Source organism: Notamacropus eugenii, chromosome X, assembly GCF_028372415.1.
Source record: "Notamacropus eugenii isolate mMacEug1 chromosome X, mMacEug1.pri_v2, whole genome shotgun sequence".
Lineage (NCBI taxonomy): Eukaryota > Metazoa > Chordata > Mammalia > Diprotodontia > Macropodidae > Notamacropus > Notamacropus eugenii.
The window spans coordinates 57,257,081-57,284,002 of NC_092879.1; the positions used below are offsets into that span (position 1 = coordinate 57,257,081).

At 42.6% G+C, this 26,922-nt stretch overlaps 1 protein-coding gene across 1 annotated transcript in view; it reads left to right on the forward strand.

The window, feature by feature from the left end:
* Window positions 1-2,960: 2,960 nt before the first annotated feature.
* The window catches only part of SLC9A6 (solute carrier family 9 member A6), a 32,335-nt gene continuing 8,373 nt past the window's right edge, over window positions 2,961-26,922 (forward strand). Inside the window, exons 1-12 of the mRNA XM_072626662.1 lie at window positions 2,961-3,364; window positions 7,031-7,230; window positions 8,493-8,570; window positions 8,876-8,952; window positions 9,295-9,407; window positions 11,822-11,927; window positions 15,471-15,612; window positions 17,368-17,473; window positions 17,791-17,879; window positions 19,948-20,061; window positions 23,366-23,477; window positions 24,409-24,562. Of these exons, the coding sequence (XP_072482763.1) occupies window positions 3,037-3,364; window positions 7,031-7,230; window positions 8,493-8,570; window positions 8,876-8,952; window positions 9,295-9,407; window positions 11,822-11,927; window positions 15,471-15,612; window positions 17,368-17,473; window positions 17,791-17,879; window positions 19,948-20,061; window positions 23,366-23,477; window positions 24,409-24,562 (1,619 nt within the window). The 5' untranslated portion in view covers window positions 2,961-3,036. The remainder of the gene's footprint in view (window positions 3,365-7,030; window positions 7,231-8,492; window positions 8,571-8,875; window positions 8,953-9,294; window positions 9,408-11,821; window positions 11,928-15,470; window positions 15,613-17,367; window positions 17,474-17,790; window positions 17,880-19,947; window positions 20,062-23,365; window positions 23,478-24,408; window positions 24,563-26,922) is intronic.

Sequence of the window (26,922 nt, forward strand, 5' to 3'; positions counted from 1 at the left end):
TGAACTCAGTTTGGGTCTGATCCTAGGCCTGGCTAATAATACTAATGATAATACTAATAAATAATAACAATGGCTGGGCACTCTGAAGGAGAAAAAAGGAGACAGTATATTCCAGGCAAGTCAAACTGCCTACCACCCCTTTGATCACGTGATGGAGACAGCCCAGGACCCTGGGCTTAAGAGCCTTGGAAATGGCAGTGCTCTCCAAACCACCAGACCTGTTTCCAGCCCAGCCCCCATAGCCACTCTTGAAGGGAGAAATGTAGTATAGAGGGGTCCACCTTCCTCTTCACCAACAGCAACAGCTGCTAAATGTCACCAACAGAAGACTTAAGAGCCCTGAGAGTAGCAGCACCACCCTCCCCCCTCGCCCGAGACCACCATTCTTGCTTCCAGCCCAGCCCTCAACAATTATCCTGGGAAGCAACTTCCTGTGGAGAAGGGACCATTCATCCCCATTAACTGCCAAGGAATTGTCCCATACAGGATAGGGAGGTCAATGTAGTTGAAACAGCCAGCCCCCCTGGGGGAGAGACAGGAAGTAGCATGTGTCAGGAAAGTCAAACCCACTACTACCACCTTGACCGCCTTCTCCCCTCATACCCTGAACCTTTGGAATAGCAATGCTTCTAGTTCAGTGCCCTCAGCTACCATCTTGGGGAACAATCTAGATGGAAGGCAGCCTGGCTACTGCCCCTGAAATGGCTATATAACAGATACAGATAGTGGAGGCACAGAAGGGAATATTCTCCCCTCCAAAGTCCTTGGCCCCATCAAATGGTTCAACATCAGAAATTGGTATATTTTCATTGGAAATGACCTTAGAGAAGTATTACCATCTGCATTGCTGTTGCACCCTAAGGAAAGTGGGACTTTTTCATTTGACTTACAGCTAAATCTCTGTTGTTTTCCTCCATTAGACTGAGCTCCTGATCGCAGGGACTGGCTTACTTTTCTTTTGGCATCCCCAGAGCTTAGCCCTGTGCTTTGCATATAGTAAGCACTTGATAAGCTCTTTATATATATTATCCCATTTGATCCTGCTTTACAGTTAGGGAAAGTGAGGCAGGCAGCTTTTATGTCACATAGCTAGGAAGTGTCCGAGGCTGGATTTGGACTTAGGTCTTCCTGATTAGCTGTTCCCTAAATACCTATGCTTACAGTTGAAAACTCTTTCTTCTCTGAATTACTTCTCATTTGAACTTCAGGTGGTCTAGTTGACTCAGCACTCCCAGCTTACTTCTCTTCTAGAGACCTTGGGCTACATTTTGAAGGAACCTCCTTCTTTTTGGTCTGTTCCAGTACTCTCTGTGCCCATTGTTTTGAAGTAGTACCTCTAGGCACTTGCTGTGTCAGTTGTAACTTTTTGGTTGGTTTCTCTACCCTGTGGCCTTAAACTAGCATTTAGGTTTATTCCTTTGGTTGTTGTAGAAGGTCTTACAACTATGTTCATTGTTGTTGTTCAGTTGTGTCCAACTCTTTGTGACCCATTTGAGGTTTTCTTAGCAGAGATACTGGAGTGGTTTGCCTTTTCCTTCTCCAGTTCATTTACAGATGAGGAAACTGAGGCAAACAAGATTAAGTGACTCACCCAGGGTCATACAGCTACGAAATGTCTGAGGCTGGATTTGAATTCACAAAGATGAGTGCTTTTGACTCCAGGCCTTGCCTTCTATGCAGTGCAGCCTCACGTAGCTGCCTCCACTCCTTTAGTAGAGAACTCTATATATAGTAGAAAGAGGATCTGGATGTAGAACTGAAAGACCTTTTCTGAAACCTGGTTCTGCCACTTACTCTCAGTGTGACCTTGAGCAAATCAAAGAATCTCAGAGTTTGGAAGGAACCTCAGAGACCATCTAGTCCAACCTGGGCCTAAACAAGAAACCACCAATAATTGCTTATCCCATTTCTGCACAAAGACCTCCCGTTAAGATCAATCCACTACCTTCCAATCAAATGAGACATTATATTTAAAGCCCTATATAATGTGGAAGAGGCAGTTGAAGAGGATGATGAATAGGGCAGTGGACATGGAATATGGAATAACTAGGTTCAGATATTCATTAGATCTGTGACACTGGACAGCTCATTTAACCTCTCCCTGTGCCTTGGTTGCTTCATCTATAAAATGAGGGCATTGGACTCATCTCTAAGGTACCTTCCAGCTGATCCTAAGATCTGGTGTTAGCTATTATGATTACTCCAAGGCAGCCCTCCTTGTTAGGAGGGTTCATGAAATTGATCTTGAGCTTCCCAAAATAATTCTTTAAATGATGGAAAATATATTTGTGAATTTCCATGGGGTGGTGGTGGTGGTGGTGGTGGTGGTGGAATCTTTCTAATATTGATTGAATGTAAGAGCTAGAAGGGACCTTAGGGTAGTGGAGCTAGTGGGCATGTTGTTGTAATGATACCTTTTTCATTTGCTAAGCGTGTGACCTCGAACAAGTAACTTTCCTTCTCTGGGCCTCAGTTTCCCCCCTTGTAAAATGAGGCAGCTGGACTAGATGACCTCTAAGCTCTGACACTATGATCTTCCAGTTTGTCCTCACTTTGCAGAGAAGGGAATGGAGTCCCAGAGATAGGAAGGGACATGCCCAAGGTCATATGGAGTGTTGAAGGCTGGGCCAGAACCAGAAACAATGTCTATTGGCCCACACTGCCTCTTTTCCATGTACATGGGGTCTGTACGGGAAATGATATCACTGTGGCTCTTGCTGGCTGGTACCCAAACAATGGGTGATTAATCCATGGAGTGTAAGGTATGGCGTCAATAGGGGAGATGCCGCCCTTCCCAGAGGCAGGGGGCTGGATCAAATGACCTTCCTCCCACTCAACTGGCTGTAGGGGCCGGTACCGTGGCGGTCTCTTTAAGAGCTCCGGCCGCGAGGAGTGGGCGGTCGCTCGGTCAGCCTGTGCTGGGCCGATTCTGCCGTGTCTCCGCCCCTCTTCCCATGAGCCCTTGGGAGTGGCCGGGGACAACAAACGGCATCTGGTTCGGGGGGCGGATGCGGTGGCATTGGGGCTGGGGGAACCATGGCACTGAGCGCCTGGCGGAGGGTTCCCGTGCGCGGCAGTGGCAGCTCTGGCTCCCGCAGCCCTGCGCTCGGGCGGCTTCTCTGGCTCTTGCTGGCTGTTGGCGCTTGTGGCTGGGCGGGTGCCCAGGACGGTGGCGGAGCCGGAGCCGTAGGGGCCATGGAGGAGGAGATCGTGTCCGAGAAACAGGCGGAGGCGAGCCACCGGCAAGACAGCGCCAACCTGCTCATCTTCATCCTGCTCCTCACCCTCACCATCCTCACCATATGGCTCTTCAAACACCGACGGGCCCGTTTCCTGCACGAGACTGGCCTGGCCATGATCTACGGCAAGTGCCTCCCCTTTGCCCCCCATCCTGCCCACCCCTCGGTCGGGGACCGTCCCGGGACCGCAGCTTCTTGGGGACCCCGGGGAGGAGGGCTGCCCAACCGGTGAAGGGGGGTGGGTGGGGTGGGGGAGACGCGCCTCTCTCTTAGCCTCTTTGAAATTGCATCGGGGTTCCCCTGCCTGTGTGGAGATCTGGGCTAGAGGAGTCCCCTTGTCAGTTTTTGGTGTTCTCCGAAAAACTGATTCGACCTCTACTTGTCTTCTCGCACCCACTCAGCTCTCTGCCCTCGCGGCGGACGAAGGGCACATCTTTTATCTCTCCCCGGGTGGTCAAACTTAAAGCTACGGGACCTTGGGGAACCGATCTGTTGTTGATCCATAGCAATTAACTGCGTCTCCTTAACAACCTGTTGGCTGCATTCTAGTAGGAATTTGTTAGAATCCCACGTCGGAGGTTCTGGTTGTCCCAAGTCAGCTAACGAAAGAGTTAAAAGTTTTCCCAGGACGGTTGTTACTACAGAGTGATCAAGACGGTTAATCTAAAACTAATTATAAACACTACACATCCTCAGTCATAAGATTATTAACCCCTTACAAGTGGTTTCAATGGCTTTCTAGTCTGTCTTTTTTTTTCTTTTCTTTTTGGTTAACGGGTAAGGAGGGAAGTAATGGCAAATAGTCCCCTTGGGAGACACAGATCCATCTCATTCCTAAACTGGGGCCCTCTAGAGAGGTATTGCCGACTGTCTTAATCAAAGATGACTCCACTGGGTGATCACTGTGTATATGTGTCTTTGCTTATGTCTGAAGAAATCGTTGTCGACGAATAATCCCTTCTACACAGCATACAGGTGAGATTGTTTTTTTTTCCTCACTTGTGGCTGTGGCAGGGAGCCCGATAATGTTTGCCCCTTTGCCTCAGACTCGAAGTCAGTTGAAGACTTTGGCTCCCAAAGAGCCACTCCATTCATGAAGTGTTTACCTCTGAGTATGTATCTCAAGGAGGATAAGAAAAGGTAGTTCTCAGTGAGTTTCAGAAAAATGCACACACCCTTAGTCATTTTCACTTGCAAGGTAATGATTTTCTTAGATTGGAACTCATCATAGCTTTGGAAACTCGGCAGACTTTTGCATTATAAATTATCTTTTCCTTTATAAAGACTCCCGAGGGCATAATCCCACTGCGGGATCTGATGCATGAATGTCATGTAGAAAGCATTAGAAATTGTGCGGTCTAAGATTTTTAAGTCTCCCTTTTGTTGCATATTTTGTATCTTTTCACTTTTAATCTTTTTACCCAAATAAATGATCTTCTAGATATCTGGGTTTATACATCATGCTAAAATACTCAATCTCCATTATCATTATTATCAGTTATTGGGTACCCACACTGTGCTAGACGTAGGAAATAACCCAAAACTCTTGGACAGTCTACAGTCCATTTAACAGGACAGATTGAATACACACACATACAAACATCAGTGTCATAAGGTTCTATATGCCAAATTTTTCCTTCTTAGGAGGACTGGATTTCCTAGGTTAGGCTAGAAGGGATGCTATAAATGCTCACTTATATGTTGGAAGCATAAAATCTTTCTCTGATTGTTTTAAAATGTTGCATTAAAAAAAAAACAAACCAGGTGGGTCACTGTTAACTTTTGCTAAATGGATAAATGGTTAAGCTCACAGAGCTAGAGAATTTCAGTTGAAAGGATTAATTATTGCATTTGTGGAGGACACAGAGTAAGTAAGAAGCAAGGAAAGGACTTCTGTTTCTCTCTGTTTTGCGTTTTTCCTCTTATGTTGCCTAATGTAAGAACATTAATTCAATTTTCATCAACAAGCATTACTCAAAGCTGGAGGAGAGAAAGAGGGGCTAGGGCTAGGTTTTTTACCCTTTTAAAGTTTAAGGGGATGGAAGGCAGGTAAAAAAGAGCTTCCTAATTTGTATTGAAGTGCAATGGAGAGGACCAGAGTGCTGGCAGGTTCAGGAAAGGCTCCCTGAGGTGCCACCTAGTCTGGGCCTTAAAAGATGGGGGGTCACTTTCCAGTCTGGGCTAGGGACAGGAGTCCATGCCAAATGTGGTAGGGCTCTCCACTGACTATTCCCCCTCGACAGTTTTTCTTTGATTACTTGCTAACCTCTCAAGGTTTCTCAGTATGTAAAATGGGGGATCAGTGATATTTGTCTACCTCTCAGTCTCAAAGGGATAGTGTGAGCCTGGATGAGAGGTTGTAAAAAGATTTCAGATTCTCAGCACTGCACAGAGTAAGTTTGGTTTGGGGTTTTCTTTTAATGCAATTGAGTATCTTTCCCAGTTTTTTCTTGCTCCTCTCCTACCATCTTAACTACTGGCACGTTTATTCCCTTCATGCCCACCCTCCAAGCTTTAAGATTGAACCCACTGATTTTTTTCTCCCTAGTTTGGAGTCAATTTTTCTGTTTGAATCCTAGAAATACTATTTAGGGGAGGGACCCTTTAACTCTTTGCTTTGAAAAAGTAAGAATATTTTTTGTGAAAACTAGCATTTATATAAACAAATATGGTTAGCTGATTGTTCATAACACACCCTAGAAATCTAAGCATTTGAGTATTTTGTTCAGCTAGCTAGCTTTTTTGAAGAACTTAACATCGTCACAGTTAGCCAAAAATTGTTAAAGCTAACTTGAACCTTAAGTTGATCTTCCACTATGTTAAGGCATATCAGTTTGCTTATAAATAGTAATGTAAAGGATTAAAGATAGGGGAAGAATATTTCCCTTTGCCTTAAGCTTCAGGCAACCTAGGGGTCACTTAGTATGATTCATTGAAGATTGTTCAGAGGGCAACAAAGATGAGGAATTGTGCCTCTTTTTCTGACTATTTTCTATGTCTCGTGACACTGTGAGGTCTAATCCAGCAGCCTTAAAAGAAATGAGCAGATCAAGGGATTTTGTGTGTGTTTGTGTGTGTGTGTGTGTGTGTGTGTGTATGTGTGTGTGTATGTGTGTTTTAAAGACTAAAATGTAATCTGCTTTGGCCGTGATTGATGTCAGAGTGATAAGATGTCTCATCATGGGCATCTGAATCTTGATTTCTCCTTTCGCATACTGGAACAGTGAACTGAAACCAACAGGAGGAAATTTAAGAGAATAAATGTCAATTCCTACATTTTGGCTGAAAAAAACCCCCACAAATGTACAAGTATAGGAAGGGGAGACCTGTCAAATGAATCATGGGTGGAGGCGGAAAACTAATTTTTAATATGATTGCACTATGAAATAGGGAAGTCATGCAGTGGATTCTATGAAAAGATGATTTGTAAGATATTTTCTCATTAGGTAATCTTCCTGCTCTATTACTTATATGCTGCTCTAGAAATATTGGGGTTAGTGATCTGTGATATTACACTGGGGAAAATTACCCATCTGTCCATCCCCTGCTTATGAGGATGTCAGGTTCTCCAACTTAGGAGTTGAGCAATAATTTCAAACATGTTTGTATTTCAATCTGAGTACTGACTCTAGGAAACTCAGACTTGGCTAACATCATTGATGTGTGTGTGTGTGTGTGTGTGTGTGTGTGTGTGTGTGTGTGTGTTGAAAACCAATGAAGTTTTTAGGGGATTTAAGGAACTGGTTGATGCCCACAAGGAGCTTATAGCATTCTCTCTTTTTGAATTACAGGGCTTTTGGTGGGCTTGGTTCTTCGATATGGTGTTCATGTTCCGAGTGATGTTAATAATGTGACATTAAGCTGTCAAATGCAGACAAGTCCAGCCACCTTATTAGTGAATGTTAGTGGAAAATTTTATGAATATACACTGAAAGGAGAGATCAGTTCACATGAACTCAATAACGTTCAAGATAATGAAATGCTTAGGAAGGTAAGCTTCTAATCAGTATGTTTTGGATTTTTTTTTAATTCTAGCAGAATTCAATGCCGAAGGGAATGGGATGCAGAAGGGAAAAAATGACCAGTGTCTTTAACACATTAGAAAAGACTCAGTGGACTCTTAATATACACAGTAAAATGTCAGTTAACTATAATACTTGGGAAATTTCATTTTCTGATTAAGGCCTAACTCAATTAAGTTTTCTGTTTTGACCAATGTTCCAAATATTTCTAACCTGCTTTCCTGCCTTAATCTTTCTTGGATTCAATTGTTGCAGTAATTCAAGGTACTTAAAAATAATAACTCCTTGTGCTGTAGCACTTGACAGTTTATCAAAGAACTCTCCTCTCAACAACCTGATGAGGTAGGTAGTATATGAATATTAGCCCCATTTTTCAGGTGAGGAAACTGAGGCTCAGAGATGTTAAAGATCACATAGCTAGTAAGTGCCCCAAACTAGAATTTAAATCCAGTTCTTTTTTTTAAACCAGTCATTTCCTGATATATTTCTTCCCTCCAACATTGAACCTTCCCTTGAAACAAAGGAAAACAGTTAAGTACAACTGACTGGCAAAGCAATCACATCTGGAAATGTAGGCTACATTCTATTGAGACGAACGGATGTGCGTTTCATCCTTCCAGCACTTATTTCACCACATGTGCTGCCACATCAGTTCCCATGATAGAGTATTGAGAGTATGGATTCTATTGGGGACTGACTTGAGTCTCTCCTGCCACTTCCCTTTTCTCTTCCTCACCATGCACATATATATGGGCTCACGGTACACTCCAGAAATTGCTTGCATCTGCCTCCATTTCCCATTCCCACATTGGCTACTTGCCTTTACCCCTGGCTTTTCTGTGTCACATTTGCTGGGGTTGTTCCATTCTCCTTCCCACTGCCCATCCCCACTCACCCTGTTTCCCTTGACTTCTCTCATCTTCTGCCCTTTGGTCAGCAAAATAACCAAGTATCCACAAAAGAAGACTCCACTGAGTGCTTGTCACAGTGTTTCTTTGAAATCATGTCTTCTCAAGTCTTCTCTGTTGGAGACCAGCCAACTCTCTGTTGAATTTTATTTGTTTTAATGAGGAAGTGGCAATACAATAAATTGTAGTAACACACTTACCATTTGATAGTAGAACCTTTAAATTTATCACTCTAATAATTTACAGAATGGCTTAGTGTGGGGTCTTACAAAATATTTTCATTTTGAGGAACTCAAAACCTTTTTTCCTCCCTTTTTAAACAGGTAACTTTTGATCCTGAAGTATTTTTCAATATATTACTTCCTCCAATTATATTTTATGCAGGATACAGTCTGAAACGGGTAAGTGCTTTTACCTTGCATGGTACACAGTGGGTGCTTACTAAGTGCTTTTTTGAATTCAGTTGACTTTTCTGTGTACTTGTGCTTGGGAATCTACTTAAGGACTAGCAGCTCCTTCTCATCTTCTTTTTATTATCTTTTCCTGTTCAGATGCTTTCGTTGTTGCCTTTTTAGACTTACACCTTTTAACATACACATAATGTGTGGTATATTAACTCCCGAATCTCAAGTTTTTGTTTTCAGCCATTTGTTATGCATCCTACAAATGTTGATCAGATTGAGTAACCAAAGACCTTGTTTTTTAGAGACATTTCTTCCGAAACCTTGGGTCAATCCTAGCCTATGCTTTTCTGGGGACAGCCATTTCTTGTTTTGTGATAGGGTAAGTATTTGTAGCCTGAGATATTTAACCTTGAAACCTGGATTTCAAGATCTGTGTACATATGTTTGTGTATGCGTGCATATATGGCTTGTAGAGTATCGTATCTCTGAGTGCGTCTAGAAATGTTTGCAATGTCGGGTTTTAAATTATACATTCACTCATATTTCTCAAAAGACTGGACAATGCTTCCATAGCAATGTCCTAGCAGTAACATGCTTTCAGAGTCAAGATCACCTAGAAGATGCTCAGCCAGGTTTCCCCTTGCCTTTTCCATTATTCTCTAATTGAGTGGCAGTGTGTGTATGTGTGTGTGTCTGAGCTGTAAATATTTTTACTGAACAGGTCAATTATGTATGGCTGTGTAACCCTGATGAAAGTGACAGGGCAGCTTGGCGGTGACTTCTACTTCACCGACTGCTTGCTGTTTGGTGCCATCGTCTCCGCAACCGATCCAGGTATGCCTTCTGGGAGCAGCCTTCTGGGCCTAGTTTCCTTTCTTGCAGTGTGGTTTATGTTTCATTTTTTTTTCTTATAGGTTTTCCCCATACAAGCAGTGGAATCACATTCTGGGATTCTCTGTGGCTTAAGCACACACATTGATTTACTTGTACTTTATTGACTATTAAATTGGATGCTGTTTAAGACAAAGTATTTTTTTTAATCTAGTACCATTCATGGTGGTACATGTCTTTTTGCCTCAAAGTGGAAACTGGGTTAAATACGTTCATTAAATTGGTAACATTTAAACAGTTCTTCCACTTTCCTAGGAGAGGAGTCATCTAAAATCTTTGCAGTTGTGACTTTTCTGGCTTTAGAGTTTCCAAATGACAAAGAATGTGAAATGATGGTTGCAAGTCATTTGTACCAAGTACAGTTTACCTGTGTTGGGAGGCTTTTGTTTGCCTGGCAGAAAATGCTTCTCCAAGATTGGATTTATGCTTACTATGAGGTATTTAGTACAGAGAGGATTGCTTCCCTTGTGCCTTTCCAGTCCACCCTACTAAATGTCAGTATTGCAGGGTCAGTTTAATTAGAGTGAATGGCATTGAGTTCTCGCCTCAGTGTGATGGACTGCTACATTACATGGAGGGGTGAAGGAGGCAGAAAGCGCAGAGGCTGAGGCTTTGGCCACTCCAATCAGAAGCTTGCTTTGTTGTACCTTTTGGTGTCAGATTGAAGAGGGCTATTCCACTTTACCTTTTGACCTTGTGAATGACCTGTCTCACTACCTTAAAGCCTCCATGCGTGGTTCATCCTAAAGTTACCTCTGACCAACTCTATGAGCTGTATGGGAAAGGAAGGAAAATGTGTCCTTTTTCTGGTATAAGCCGACCTTGGATTAAAATCAGACAGGATAAGTTTTGAGGCTTGATATCATTTAGCATTTAAAGATGGAGCTCAAATGAATTTTCTCAAAGAGCTCTGCAGCTCTCCTAATGTTCATATGTACAAGTGTCAATACAAAGTTATCTTAGCCCAGAAGGCTCAGGCCTTATGGCTTTCTGCAGCCAACAATTTGGTTTGTTGTTCCTTACCAGGAGCTGGCAGGATGTTATATTGCACGGCCTCCCTTAATGAAAGAGAATTGCCCATACTTTTCAAATTCTCAAGGCAGTCAGGTTACTTATTCAAGGCGATCACTTTGGCCTTGTTTCAACACCCTGTTTTTTCACTTTGCTTGTAAAAGCCAGCTAATTGGATGGTTCAGACAAAACCTTTTTCTCCTGGACCTTCCAGATGTTCCCTCGAACTAGATAGACATTCTCCTCAGTCTTTTCCTTGGGCCATGGGGTTAGCCTTGTTCTGTTGCAGCAGCTCACCTCAAGAGAGGAGAGCCGTAGGTTACTGTTTAATATTCTGGAAGTTACTCTTGTATCTTTTTGCTTTGTTGTTATGATATCTGTGCGTTCCAGTTGAAGTGCTTTACAAAGAAAATTGCATCTTTTCCAAATGCCGACTTCTCAATTTTAGTTGCCTTTGGAAGAGGCACTTGCATTTTCGGACTACATTAATCTTTCATGGTAGCCTTAGTTTATGCAGCGAGTGGGCCGTGCATGACTCAGCAGTGGAGGTTATAATACGTATGGCTTCAGTCTCCTCTTATTTCTCTAGGGTTTCCATATAACTAGTTTTTTTCAATGTGGATGAGTTACTTCTTTCCTGTCTCCCTTCCCCTTGCCCCAAGGCAGCGATGAATCAGTAGAGTTGACTTCTTGTTATAGTAAACAGCCCACCTGGTATTCTGGCCATTATCCTTGGTGGAAGATTTTGACAACGAAAATCCCACCTTGTCCTCATTTTCCCTGTTGTTCGTGTAAAGCATTATTCTTGATATTTGGGTGCCTTATAAAGAAAACAAGCTACAAAGAAAAGTCCACAGCAGGGACTATCTATTTATCGGTCTGTCTCTCTACCTACCTGTCTCTATTTCTATTTCTATACAAACAATATTCTACCATATAGAAGGGACATGATTAGTTGGTGTAAGACAAAGCTTTGCATAAGATCTAGATGGAAAAGAAACTGAAGAAGAGATGTTTTTAAAGCTTGTGTTCTTTGTGTGGTCATACTCAGTCCTCCAGAGTATTAACAAAACCCAAGCCTTTTATTGTAAGCTACTTTGGAGATGGAAAAAGGAATTTTTGTTGTGTGCAGTCAAGGGAATGGTGTTTTTGATGTAATCATATAAAAGGAAATGTTGGCACACATCTAAATTTATGTTATAAATTGTCTTAGAATTTTTTGCAAAGTAAAGAGTGAATTTCTGAGAACAAATACCAAGTTGTTGTTATGATAAAGAAAATCAGTTGTGGCAAGCGTATCGATAACGACCATTGTTCAAACATAAAAAAATTCTTGTCTTTGTCAGTGACTGTTCTCGCCATTTTCCACGAACTTCAAGTTGATGTTGAACTCTACGCGCTTCTCTTTGGGGAGAGTGTCCTTAATGATGCCGTTGCTATAGTGCTGTCTTCGTAAGTGTGTTGGGTTTTTCTTTCTTAAAACTTGGGTTCTATATGTGAAGTATTAGGGCATAGGAGCCCAAAAGTCACCTGTAATGTAATCTGAATCAAAATTTTTCTAAGCTGCAGAATTACTTTGGATAAAATACAAGTACATAGACATTACCAAATTTACCTCCTATTGCTGTAACTTCTAGAGTACAGTTGTTAGGCCGATTGGTCTCCCTTCTCCCGTAGCAGATAGCTTAGGAATTCCATGGTCCTCCAGTACACTGAGTTCCTTCCGCTACTGATTAAGTCCCCCAAGGTACTCTGGACCTGTTCTTTCCATATGTGGAGGTAAGGGAATGGAGGGAATAGAAGCCCCATATATTTTTTTCCTTTCATTCTTTCCTCAAGTTTCACCTTCTAGATCTAATAGAAGAACTCATTTAACCATCCTAAATAGCCATTTTTGCCTTGCTGCCAAATGGGAAATCGTTCTTTGGGCATTGGCTCTCCTGTACTGGTTTCATTTCCTCCTCTTGGGTTTTGTCACTTAGGATTTGGGTTTACTTGGCAGTAAGTTGTACCGTTAGATTTCAATGAGTATAGTTCTGGAAAGCCTTTTCCCCATCTCTCATCCTCATCACTGAATTTTTGCAGCTGCTCACAGCTCATATATAGTTAATTCAGGAAATACAGCATAAGACTAATTTCTTATAGAGATTTAAACAATTTCATTCCTTTGGTGAATGTAGATGCAGAGTCAAAACTGTGCACTAATTGGGAGAAGGAAAAATGAATTACAAGGCTTCTAGCTGTGTTGTTTTCTGAGTTGCTAAAAACAACATATTCCTCCCGACAAATGTTTATTAAAGGACTTTCTGTGGGTGGAAAGCACTGTGCTAGTTGCTGAGAGAGATACAAAGTTTAGATAAGCTTCCAGCCTCTATCCTCATGGAACTTTCAGTCCTATTAAGATTCCCATTTTCTGGACCATTTCTATATCTCAGCTCACTGATGCTGACTTCAAAGAGGTGAAGAGAACAAGGGAGAGCTAACTCCTTGGTTGTCCGTGCCCCCCAGAAAATGTCACTATCAGACAGTCTGTCTTTCTCATTTGGCCTCAGGGCTTGAGAGTCAAGGGGGGGGGACAACAAAAACACTTCAGTTCTGGCTCAGATGCACTCTTGGCATTTTTTCCTATTTCAAGTTGGAAATAATATTTTAGAAAGTTGGATTTAAAATATTATCTCTAAAGCTTTGGGGGTTTGACATAGAAATGAAAATATTTGCAAAATATATATATATTTTTAAATTGACTTGTCATTATTGGCTGGATGTGTCTGAAGATGCCCTCTTTGAAGAGCACCAGCTATGATAATAGCTTAAATTTCTTTAACATTCTTAGGTGGAGAAGGTGCTTTCCTCACCTACTCCGCCCCTTCCCCTTTGCCCTCTCCCTGGAGGTAGTGCCAATGTTCTCCCCATTTTATAGATGAGCAGATTCTGTGGCCACTTGACCATTGAAGGGTAGAAATTTAAGCCTCGATAAGCCTCACACCCCACTGCCTTTCGAGAGGCTGCATGATTGTCTTAACCCAGTTGGGTAAATGAATTCCTGTCTCAAAGCAGGAAAGAAACAGACCGTGTCAGGGTTTCATTGGCCCCAGGGCATCACCAGCTAGAGTGCTTGCTAACGCCTTTAGCAGCACCCTTCATTTACTTTTTGGATAGTTACAAAATCCTAAATCTGGGATGGCTGGAAATAAAAGGGTTTGGGCCAAGCACTAGTTTAGATGGATTTGCCCCATCTATCACCAGCGTCCTCCGCGTTGGAGCAAGGGGAGCAGGGCCTGGGCCTGGGTTTTAGAAATAAGAAAAGGTAAGGGAAGCCATTGAGAAAGACTTAGTTTCAGGTGGCTCAAATTATGCTCTGTGAGATAAGGTGCTGCTTGATGGTGAAAACCTGAGCTAAAACTTCAGTCTGGAGGCCAGCTTTTGTAATAAAAGAAAGCCCTCCATCTGCTTTTAACCCATGGTTAATCTTCATTTTCCAGTGACATTTTGTTTTGGGTTCCTTGAAAATGAGTGTATAGATGATCAGGATGATTCATTCTGATCACCTATACTTTGACAAGGAGAAAGCTGAGGAAGAGCAACCTTTTCAAGGCAAATTATAGGTGTTTTATTGGAGCCATTACTCTGAAAATATCCCTCGGGAAAGGAAGCAGGCTTCTCTTATCTCTGCTCAGCTGTTGTCTATGCTATTATCATGAGCATATCTCTTTGTAGTGGAGTGACCCACACCATTAAAAAAAAAAAAGAACTCTTCATACGTTAGTTCCTTCAAGGTTATTATGTTATTTGGGCAATATGATGTCTCACCATCAAAGACTATTATGTTACTTTGAAATGTTTCACCCATATGTTTACATTTTTAGTTTTAAGTCCGAGTATGAAATTTAACATTGACTGTCTTTTGCCTCAATTTTTGTATATTTTGTTTGGTTTTAAACACATTTTATTGACTTAAAGGGGTGGATATAAAGAGAGTCTTGTCTATGCGATATACTAAGCATGTTTTTACACTTGTAATCAGAAGCATATTGCAGTAACCGCAGGGAGGATAAACGAAACGTGTGTTTTGTCTGTTTGGAGGGTTCCCTGGCTACCCCCTCACCTACCTTTCACTGATGTGCCTTCTTTAATACCGTGATCTGACAGGAATTTTTTTATACCTCGAGTAACTAATTAACTGAATCCAAACCTGATTTAGGAATAGAGAGCCTTGTCACTGGGGACCTAGTTTCCTTTTCAAATCTGTGTCTGTTTCCAAAGGCGACTGCTGCCAGAGTCCTGTTCAGCCCCCAGTTTGGGTTAGAAAGTTGAGGTAGGGAAGGCTTCCCATTAACTGTGGGGCTTGATTATTACAGAGTGACTTGGGTAGTTAATATTCCAGTGTGGTGGGGAGAAATGGATTTGCTGGAGATGCTGACAAGTGGATTGTTATAACTGCTTGAGCTCAGTGAGCAGTCTCCCTGGATCCTCCTCTCTACAAAATGTTCATTCCCCTGTGTCGCTCTGGGGGTGGTTCTTACGGCTGAAAAGTACTTCAGGCAAACCAGGTTTGCATCTCGAGCAGTGTTGATGTGTTGATGCCTCTGCTCAGAATAAGTGGGCCCAGTTTTCATTATCTCGGTCACATTAGTATGTAGGGTTGTGAGGCACTCAGATGCTGAGAGCGCTCGAACAGAACTTTCTTCCTGCTCCGTGTGCAGATAACTGACTCTAGAGGCTGGAAGGAGAGAGAGCTAAACCTTAATCCAGTTTTCATACATAATATGACAGTATTTTTTAAAAATCTATAACTGAAATTGACATTTAAACCAAAAGCTGAGGTTTTCTTGTATGCACATGAAGGTTTGGGCAGGTAGTCTTTGCCCTTATTTCAGTAATTCGAAGCTAGATAGCCAGCCAGCCCCCATCCTGAACATTCCTTTTCACATCAGAGTTACAAAGTCTCTTTCTTCACTTCTTAAGAACTAAGTGAGGTCTCTCTTTCTTTCTCAGTTCCATAGTGGCATACCAGCCAGCTGGAGACAATAGTCACACGTTTGACGTGACAGCCATGTTTAAGTCCATTGGAATCTTCCTGGGGATTTTCAGTGGTTCCTTTGCCATGGGAGCTGCCACAGGAGTGGTCACAGCTTTGATATCCTTTCATTGGTCTCTCGGGAAGGTGCTTCTGTGCCCAGTGCTTCTTCTCTGGGGTTTGAAATGCAGGCATTAGGTGCCATTGTCTTATGACCCTGAATCTTACCAGCTGCTTTTTTTTCCTCTCAGAAGACCAGATAACAACTTTGACCAATTATGTACCAGTGAGAAGGCTTTGTAGTTTTTGTATTGTATAAGTGTAACCTTTACAGTAGAAGGTGAATGTGGTACATTTCCACCCCAGTCCCTTTTCTAAAGTTACAGAACAAATTGATATGAATGTAGATACGATCACAATATTTTCTGTCTTAAAATGCCTGTTGGTTCTTTCCCACCAAAGTGGGATGTAACTCTTTGGCACTTTGGTTAATGAGAAAAGCAGGAAATGTCGGGCTGTGGTGTCTAGTAGGCCACATATGTAGCTTGGGTAAGAAGTCTGAATAGTTTCATCTTCTCCTAGAATGTTAGACTGAGGGGGTAGGGAGAAAGGGATGGAATAAGCATTTATTAAGTAAGTGCCTACTACGTGCCAAGCACTGTGCTAAGCACTTTACAAATATTATCTCATTTGATCCTCACAGCAACCCTGGGAGGTAAGTACTAATATTATCCCCATTTTACAGAAAAGAAAGTTGAGGCAGACAGATTAAATGACTTGCCCAGGGTCACCCTGCTAGGAAGTATCTGAGGCTGGATTTGAATTCAGGTCTTCCTGACTCCAGGCCCCATGCTCTGACCATAGAGATAATAGTGTCCAGTCCTCTCACTTCACAATGGGACTGAGGCCCAGTGAAAGGCAGGGCCTTGTCCAAGTTCGTATAGCTGGGATCTTAGTTCTGTTAATAATTTACACCTTTTGCTTGAGATTTCTCCTTTATAAAAGCAATATATACTTTATTGCCAAATATCCTTTAAGTTTGCTTTTGTGAGGGAGGTGGTACTCTTTGTCTCTTGGAAGGTAAATAAACAGAACCATGAGAGCACCTCTCTGTATGGGTAACTAACCCAAAGCAATCATTTTTAGGCAAGTCATTTAATCTGTTCCTCAGTTTCCCCATGTGTACAATGCTTCAGCTATTTCACCGGGTGGTTATAAGATAAAATCAGCTGTGAAAATGCTTTGGAAAAATCCACAGGGCTAATACAGATACGCAGTTTTAGCTTGGAGACCAGCTTGACACATGTGTAAGAAAGCTCAGTCATAGCTTATTGTGATCTGCTGCTCTCATCTCTATGTCCTGTCCTTTTCTCCACATATTTGGGGGAGAAACTAGAAGCCTAAAAAGTATTTTGATTGACTAGAAACAGCGTGCTGACAATAAGCTTTCTATATGAAGAGGCTGTGGGTCCCCCTCTCTGTAAGATTAGGGGCTTCCTCATGCTGTGACTGTTCCTCCTGGACCCTTTGGAGAAGCCTTTGGACCTTTTCTCAGAACTCTGTTTTTAAAAATTTCCAGGGAAACCAATTAAATTGAAATAGAGTGATCAAAAGATTTTTGTAATAGTTCCCTGACTCCCAGGTTAAAAAGTCTTGATGGAGAACCAGACGCAACATTTTTGTGTTCTTTTTTTTGTCACATTAATTAGACTTTGTTCACTACTTTTTTTTTGGTTACATTAATTAGACTTTGTTTTAATAACCTCGGGGGAGGGGGTGGAGAAAGTATCTGAGCATTGAATAGCAACTTGCCAATTTTTCATGCTGAAATTAAAGCGCGTTTCATCATTTGGAGACCAAACTTAACAGTCTTACGTGACGAAGTTCACCAAACTGCGAGAGTTCCACTTGCTGGAAACGGGCCTGTTCTTCTTGATGTCCTGGAGTACTTTCCTTCTGGCCGAAGCCTGGGGTTTCACTGGTAGGTCACGTTACCTTTGTGATTTTAAACATTGAGAGGGAATGACTGGGCTGACTGCTCTCCCTCCTCTCTCCCTTCCCTCCTCTTCTCCTCCCTCCTCTCCCCTCCTTTTCTCCCCCCACCCCAAAAGGGAAGGAGGGAAGGAAGAGTGAGCCCCTCACCAAGCACACAAGCACATTTCTCAGGATTGTGGCTCCCCCTACCTCCATTTTTGCTTTAGAAAGTAAAATCATGTTTGGATTTTAAAAAAAGGTTAGGAAGTTCCTTTTTGCTAGTAAGGGTTTCTTAGCTAAATCTGATCTTTGTCCTCACTGCAGGTGTAGTTGCAGTCTTGTTTTGTGGCATCACACAAGCACACTATACATACAATAACTTGTCGCCGGATTCGCAGCATAGAACCAAGCAGGTAAGAGAGACCTTGGAACTTGTCTCAGAATTGTTTGCTTCTTTGCCAAGCAGCAGCCTTTGGATTGGCTGCCCAAACCACCTCCATGGCCTAAATCTTGTTGGCCCAGTCTGGCCCCTAACAGTTTCTTGCTGGGGTGGACAGGACCATGAGCCTCCCTGGCCCCTTTGAGGTCCTTCAGTAGCAGCTTTGAGCAAGTTGAAAGGGGCTGCTTCTGGAAGGTCCAGGAAAGGCTAACGTGCCTCCCCTCTCTGTTGCTGTCTCATCACCAACATCTCCAAGGATGCTGCAGCCTTGGGAGCAGGAGGGGGCTCCAGCGGTGGTGGAGCAGCCCCCACAAAGGCATCTTGAGTGATCCCATGGGCAGGGTATCTGTGGGGATCGGGCAGAGCCCGGGCCCTCCAATTTGCAGGCTAATGAGGGAGGGAGGACAATGGATGAAAAATGTGCCAGATACAAATTTGTACTTGATTACAGCCGTGTGGAGAGAGTAAGTGTTCTCAGGCTGCTTAAGTGATTAGGACCATTAGTGAAGCAACAGCAAAGACATTTTTCTTGTTAAGGAATTGAGTTCATGGCTCCAACAGACACTGGTTTTCCTTTCAACTTGGAGACAAAGTACTTTTAATCAAGTGTTTTGTTTGTTAAGCCTGGGTTCCTCCTTTTTACAGATTAATTTAGTTCACCTGTGAGGCCAGCATTTTGCTAGGCACAGTGGGTAGAGAAACAGAGAGGGAGAGAGATGGAGGGAGGGAGGAGGAAGAAAAATGGAGGAGAGACAGAAACAGGCAGAAACAGAGGGAGAGATAGAAATGAAGGGAAGGAGGGAGAGAAATGGGGGAGAGACGGGGGGGGCAGAAACAGAGAGAGGAGTGAGATAGAGGGAAAGAAAGAGAAAAGGGGGGAAGAGAGGGAGAGAGGAGTAGAAACAGGGAGACAAAAATGGGGAAGAAAGGAGAGTCCTTGCCTTAGAGCCCAGGTAGTGAGAAAAGACTCATACAGGCAAACAGTGTGTGATCCTGATTGTCCAGTAATGACTTGTGTGGTGATAGGCCTTCATAGAAGGCAGGGCTCATGGTAGTGTGGACACATCAGGGGGAGAACTTGAGCTGGATCTTGGAAGGATGATAAGATTGAGGGTGGGAGGGGTGAGTGACAGGACAAGAAAGACCATGATAATATCTTTGGAACCATGAGTACCCCAGAACTAGGGAGTGGTGATTAAAAAAGTGTCAGCCCCTGCCCTTTTCCTTCCCTTCCTTATCAGAAAAAGGTGGAGGAGGGAGCCCTCCTTGGAAGGTCTTGAATTTAGTCACTCAACAAATATACAGTAGCCACTGGAGAACTCCATGTAGCCTAAGCTGTGATTGCCTGCCTTCCCACTGGATACCTGGCTTCTGTACCACTGGACCCAGGTCCTGGGGCTGGGTGTGACTACGTGGTAATGAGCTTGAACCTTGATCCTGAGGCAACATGGCAGAGCCTTTTGAGTGCTAGCCTTGGAGGCAAGAGAGAGACCTGAGTTCATATCCCACTTCTGTCTGATACTTAGTAGCTAGGAAACCATGTAAATCTCCTAACTTCTTTGAACCTCAAATTCCTCATCCATAAAATCAGGATTCTGCCTCTTACAGAGCCTAGCTCTCAGGATGCTGAGATACCAACTATAAAGCCTTTGCTCTGTAAAATTTGGATTCAGTCAAAAGGCTGCACTTAAGGATTTGGAAGACCACCCCTGGTCTACATGCAGGTGATAGCAACACTTATGAGGTAGGATCCAAGAAACTTTCCAAGAAGCAAGTGAAAAACTCTTCTCCCATCTCCTGTGCCCAACTGAGTTGTGTAATGATGATGCAGAGATGACTAGGAAGTTGGAAAGAGCCAAGCTAGGTTTTTGATCATCAGAGATGACTCCTGGGAATTTGGGGGGTTTGGAGTGAGCAGGTCTGTCTTCTGTCAGTTTTTAGGATATATGAGTGAGCACTTGTCTTATGTGATTCAAGCATGGTTGAAGATAATATAACTTTATCTCTTCCCTAGAAAACATTTTTAAAACCATTTTTTTTAGTTGTTTGAGCTTCTCAATTTCTTGGCGGAAAATTTCATCTTCTCGTACATGGGACTGACGCTCTTCACTTTCCAGAACCATGTCTTTAACCCGACTTTCGTGGTGGGTGCCTTTGTATCCTTGCTTGTCTGGCAAGATTGGGGGGGCATGTTGCAGTTGCACTGATTTGGATTGGGGAGGGTATAAGAATGCATTTACAAAATATACGTATATACAGTTTCCTCAAGTCAAAAATACCAGGAATTTCCATCCCCCGCACCGCGTTCTCAAATTTTCTCAGTCATGTTGATTTCTAATTGCATATCTTCAGCCAGAAATTCACTATGTTTCAACAAATGGCCAAAAAAAGTGCACATTGCCAGTTAATCAACAAATTTGGATCAGGGATAGGGATGTGTAATTGGGAGCAGCTTGATTCTCCCCCTACTCTTCATTCCTCTCACCCTGGGGGGTTGGGGAGGGGCCAGTTGATCCGATGAGAATAGTGTCAATTGGATGGATCCAGCTTCCTGTAGAGATAGGATAGGCCTGGCATGTGCCTTTATTGCTTCCCAGCCTACTTTTTCCCTTCAACTTTCTCCCTCCTCTCTTCCCTTATAGGGCACTAGGTGAGATAGGGATTTGGGGGCATTGTGGGCAATGGTGAGATCTCTAAAGGTAGCAGGGTGTGCAGCAGAGAGATCATAAGAAACTCCTCCCCAACAGCAGTGAGACCCGGGAGTGTCCTGTGCTAGTTGTGTTGTGAAGGAGGTAAAGAAAGGACTGCTCTTGTTCCAGAAATGCTGCTCTGTAATCTCAGCCATAAAACAGGTGATCGATTACTAAGGAAGAGGAAAAACTGGGCAAGAAGTCCACTAAATCAATATGATTCCAGTCAGTGAGAAAAGGTGAATGAGGCAGAAGCAGGTAACCAAACTAGAAACAAGAAAATCTTCTCTGTTCAGAGGTGCAGGTAGTCCTTTAATCATCATAAGAGAGTGTTTGCTTGGGCCTTCTCATTGGCCCCATCTAGGCCCCAAGCTTTGCTTTTCCCTTGGCCTCTTCCACTTCTCTCTGTTCACTTTTCCTACATAGCAGAGTGACAAAGACAATTCTGTAATTAATCTCTGAAAACAAGGTGGAATTGTCAAATATCTTATCCTCTCATTTGAGCTCTGTGTTCCTTGGGCCTTCTGAAAAGATGAAAATACGCATCTGGCTAAACTTCATCTGCTTGCATGGTAAGCCATTTTTTACCAGCCAGACAGGCGGGCTACATTTGGATCAGGGCCACTCCAGATTTTAAAAGGGCAAGGTAATTAAGGTTCCCTGTTCTACATCCTGAGGAAGGGACAGTCAAGAGGAGATAGAAGCCAATGCCTAACAAATGGGGCTGGAAAACACTTTCATTCTGCCAAAATTGTCAAGTAGAATGAGTCGATTTTGGTATTCCCTTAGACTTTTTTGTAGTGTAATTCTTTTAAAATAGATTTTCATTCATCTTCTAGTGAATTTTCAGTAGGTGATTGACAGTGAGAAAGTTTGTAGAGTAAGAATTGTGAACATTGGAAGGGGCCTTAAAGGCCATCCCATCATCCCATGCCCAGCTTCTAGAGCAGTGTCCTCAGTAGCTGGGCATCCAGCCTCCAGTGAAAGGGAGCTTATTGTCCCAGCCCCCAAGGCAGTCTCTTCTAGCTGTAATTGTTAGGAAACTTTTTCCCTGTGTGTATTCAAAATCTACTTCTATGATTTGCATACATTGGTCCTAGTACTGCTCTGCGGCCAGGCAAAACAAGTCTCACATGGAAGAAGGATCAGAGCTCTTCATCTGTTTGAAGGCTGTCATCACAGTCTAGCTTCTCCAGGCAAATATGCAGAGTTCTGTCATACAATCCCCTCATCACCATGCTGGTTGTGCCCCTTTGGATACACAGCTTGTCAGTGTCCTACCTCAGATGTGGGAGTACCTGGAACTGAATGTGTGATTCCCAGCTGTGGTCCGACCAGGGCAGCAGGCTTGTTCTGATTCCATATTTTTTAGAAACACTGTAGTATTCTAGCAAGCCAGGCCACCCTTGGAGTCAGACAACTCAAGTTTGAGTCCAGCACCGATAAGTATTAGCTGTGTGGCCTTTGTCAAGTCACTCTTCCAAGTCTCTGAACCTTGTGTTCCTTATCTGCCCCCTGTCTTACAGGGTGATGAGAAAAGCATTTTTAAACCATATAATTGTAAACTGCTATTATCCTTTTTAATTAAATAAATGATAAACTCTTAGCCATCATATCACATTGCTAGCTCATATTAAACTTTCAGTTCAGTAGAACTAGAACTATCTTCCAGGAGTGCCCCCTGTTTTATTTCTGTACAACTGATTTTTCTTTTAATCCAAGTGTTAAGTTGCTGGGATGGGGGGGAGCACAGAGGAATGTTTACTTCGAGTGCATGAAGACTTCCCCAACAAAACGGGCTGATGAGAACAATTTGTTCTAACAGCCATGAAGGCAACTGGGGCAGGAGCTATAGAGTGCTTAGAGCTTGGTTAGACATGGAAGATGCCAGCGTCATCCACTGCATGTTGGGCCATTGCCAGTTGTCTTGAGTTTTGTCTTGCCACTGGACTTCAGTGACTCAGGAAGAGAGACTGAGGCTGATGACTTTGTTCAACTGCTTCACTTAAATCCAATTCATGCACAATTCAAGACATCACTCATGGGGTCAGCTACTGAGGACACTGCTCTAGAAGCTGGGCATGGGATGATGGGATGGCCTTTAAGGCCCCTTCCAATGTTCACAATTCTAACTCTACAAACTTTCTGACTGTCCTCTTTGAAAAGGACAAAACAACAAGCACTATTTAAATTAATCTTCTTAGCTTCATTCAGCCCATGATTTTGACCTGTTAATCTTTTGGGATCCCAGTGTCCTTCCCAGCTTTGGCTCATCTACAAATTTGATAGAGATGCCATCTTTGCCTTTTATCCAAATCGTTGATGTCAAACAAAACAGAGCCCCAGACTGAGACTTCCTTGTAGTTGTCTTTGCTCCATTAATCAGAAAGACTTCTTGGTTCTGGCCAGTCAGCCATTTCTGAACCCACCTATCACCCAGGCCACATCTGTCTGTCTTCTCTGCAAGGATATCGTAAAAGATCTCATCCAGTGCCTTGCTGAAATCCAGCTGTAGCTATAGCCTTCACTTAGTCCAATAATCCTGTCAAAAAAGGAAATTAGGTTAGTCTAGAGTGATTTGTTCTCAGTGTAACTATGCTGGGGTTTAGTGGTTACCTGCTTCCAGGTGTTCACAAAGTGTTCCTTTTAATAATTTGTCTTGCTTTAGAATTTGAGTTCAATGCCTCAGAGTTTATCCCATCACCATCATTTTAACAAATAAGTTGAAACAAGTGAAAGAAATTGATCCTTAACATGTTAATGTGTTTAGCTTGCCATTTTCTTGGGAAGAGCTGCCAATATTTATCCCTTGTCCTTTTTACTTAATTTGGGCAGAAGAAATAAGATTGGATCAAATTTTCAACATATGATGATGTTTGCTGGTAAGTATGTGATCTCCTTTTCCTTTCCAAGCCACCACACAGAATGTGAAATGATCCTCTGAATGGAAATGGCTGCCAGTGACATCAAGTCCTTTTAATTATTGAAGTGACAATAGAGGCAGCTGTGTGTAGTATAGTGGGTAGGAGTGCTGAGCTTGGAGTCGGGAAGCCCTGCATTCCAATCTTGCCTCAGATGGGTTGCCTTCTACAGTTGTTTTAGGAAGCAGTGTGAAGAATTCCTCACACTGATGAAATCAGAGCACCTTGATGTATTTTGGCTATTGAAGTTAGAATTTTAGGGTGCAATATCTATTAGATGGTAAGCTCCTAGAGGACAGGGACTGTCTTTGTCTCTTTTTGTATCTCCAGAGCTTAGCACAGTGCTGGCACTTAGTAGGCACTTAATAAAAGTTAATCGATTGATGTCATTTCCTGGTAAATTATGCCCCTTTCTCTACCTTTGTTATTTTCCCTCATTTTAGCTCTCAATTCCTAGTTTAGTTGGATTACATTCAACAAGCATTCATTACATGCAAAGCATTGGTCCAGGGACTGTGGATTCAAAGACAATGAATCAGTCCCTTTTCACAAAGAGCTTTCATTCTAGTGGTTTGGGGGAGTGGGAATATAGTTCTACCCTACTGTTACTTCGTCCCGACGAGACGAGTGTGGTTCGGCGATGATGTCAGTGACCTATTGTAACCAGACGCCACCACACTTCGACACTAGCTGTCCCTTGTAATGTTTTATTTGATGTTGGTAGGTAGAAAGTGAGAAGTGAGGTGGGGAAGATGAAGATGAATGATGTGCAGACGTTTATTTTCTGTTGCTTCCCATTTCTCTGAAATTCTTTTGCTTCTGTGGATTTCTTGTAGCTCCCATGATTGATGGATGGGTTCATAGCATAAAACAATCCCTTGTTTCCTTTCAGGCCTGCGTGGTGCCATGGCCTTTGCCTTGGCCATTCGGGATACTGCCACCTATGCGAGGCAGATGATGTTCAGCACGACACTCTTGATTGTGTTTTTTACTGTGTGGGTGTTTGGTGGGGGCACCACGGCCATGTTGTCATGTCTGAACATCCGGTAAGTGCAAACTGGATGCCTTGGTGTTAGAATGTTCAATTACAATCCAGACACTTTATTTAATTATGAGTTTGTAGAAGAATTTTACAATAAAGAACGGCATTGTTTGTGACCAAGAACTCCAAGGTTAAAGTTGGAAGACTTTTGTTTTCAATATTTGAAAATGTACTCACTTTGAAAGCTCTCTCTCATCTCCCCAGTCCCACATCTGTTTCTATGGAAACAGCAGCCTGGGTTGTTAAAGCCTTTATAGGTTTTAACTATGTGTACTAGCTGAGACTTCATATGCCCTAGGAACCTACTGAGCTCCCCAAATCTACAACATTGACTAGAGAAAACAATATGGTCCATTAAAATATGGTCCATTAAAAAAAAAAAGCCCAATTTAGCTCCTTTCCTTTTTTCTTTCCTTTCTGGGAAAGGGTCTAAAACCCAGGTGCCCAATCTAGCCATACCTACCTAATCCTGGTGAATTATTTTCTTAATCTAAATCAATCACTGAGACACTTGCTTTTTACTGCCGGAGACAGTCATTTGTACATCTTTACAAATGGGAAATACCCTCGATGTTATTTCAGGTGATAGTGCTTTTAGAAATTAGCAGCCTTAAGCTCTTTTCTTTCCTTGGAAAAGCTATTGAGTGAGATACTGATACTCAAAGAGTTGTCACTAAAGGGATAATTATAGTTTTCCTAAATTATCTTAGGGTAATTGCTCAGCAGGGTCTTTTTTTTTTAAGGGTGGGGAAAGGGTTAAGTCAATGCAAACAACCTCCAAAACTGAGTTTAAACTCTTGCCAGCCTTTATATCACTCCACCCTGCCCCTAGTTCCATAACATACCATTGAATTTATGTGATCTTGTATTTTCTATTTCATGTGTATGAGTTTCATCCCCCCAAATAAGATCTTTGAGGGCAGATTTAAACCCACTTCTGTCCCGTCCCAAATGCTGAACCCAGTTCTATGCCCACGACAGGTATTTACTGAGTGTGGAATTGGTTTGGAGACCTTGGACCCTGTGTGATGACTCTCCATGACCACTAGATGTCACTTTATCATTGGATGTCATGGATTTGCTTAGAATCTGCTCTTAATAATGCAGATTATGGATTGGCAGCCTTTTGACATTTTAAAGCCACGAACAACGAGCTTCTGACCACACCTTTGTTCAAATCCAGTCCCTCTGAACTTGGTCTCTGATCGTTTTCTTCCTCCAGGCTTTGCTTCAGTCCTGCAATAACACATGGAACAGGCATTTTCTGTGGTTTTAGCCGTCATTTTGAACATGTCCTAGAAAGTCAGAAATGACCACTATGCCCCACGGCTGGCTTGTCCATTAGCCTTTGACCGAGACTTAGACATTTTTCTGTTGCAGCATTGGATGATGATGGTGGAAATGATTTTAAGAGGCTAGAAGGAAATCTCCCCTGAATAGGTTGTTGGGTTTTTTTCCCCCTTGTCTCTGGAATAGCTTCATTAAAGGACCCCCTTTTAAAGGGGATGCAGTAATATCCCTTGTTCCAAACCTGAGATGTGGTAGTACTGCAATTTCCAGGGAAGAAATGTCATTTTGATATTAGTTGAAGAGATTGAGGAGCATAATGAGATCTGTTTGTAAAGTGCTTAGCATAGTGACTGGTGCATGGTGGGTACCTCACAAGTGCTTATTTCCTTCTTTCCTCTCTCTCTTTCCCCTGGAAACATGGGCAATTGTTGCCAAATTTGGAACCTAAGCTATTTTTATTAATGGTGGCTTCACCATAAGGTCCTCCATTTCCACATTTTTTCATTTTGATCCCACAAAAACCCTTTGAAGTTGGTAAGGCATGTTCATATAACTCTTGGTCTTTTGGACTTGAAGTCAGGAAGTCTTGGGTTCAAGTACTTTCTGCCTCTGACACAGCCTGACTGTATGACCCTGGGCAAGTCACTTAACCTCTCAATAGTCCACACAACTTTCCAAGACTAAGTTACTGATCTTCATAAGTGGAGGGAGTTTTCATACCAGGAGTTTCCTATGCGAAGCAAATCAGAGGCATAGACCAAAAAAGGAAAATAATAAATCTCATTAAAATTGCCGTCTGCTTTGTTGGAAGGAGTTCCCACCCTGACAGTTCTGTGCACTGATGAAATCAATTCTGTTGAGCACCGAGTTGAGCCATGGGGTTACAAAGGCAAAAATAAAAACCTGTCCTAGGCCTTGAGGTATCACCATTTTATGGGGAATAAAAGATGTGGACTGATGCTGAAATAGAAGACAGTTTGAGGTGGCAGAGTGCACCAATAACTGGAGAAGAGTAGTTGGGGAAAGTCAATCCCAGGTACAGGCAAAACCCAAAATTTACAGATGAAGAAAGTG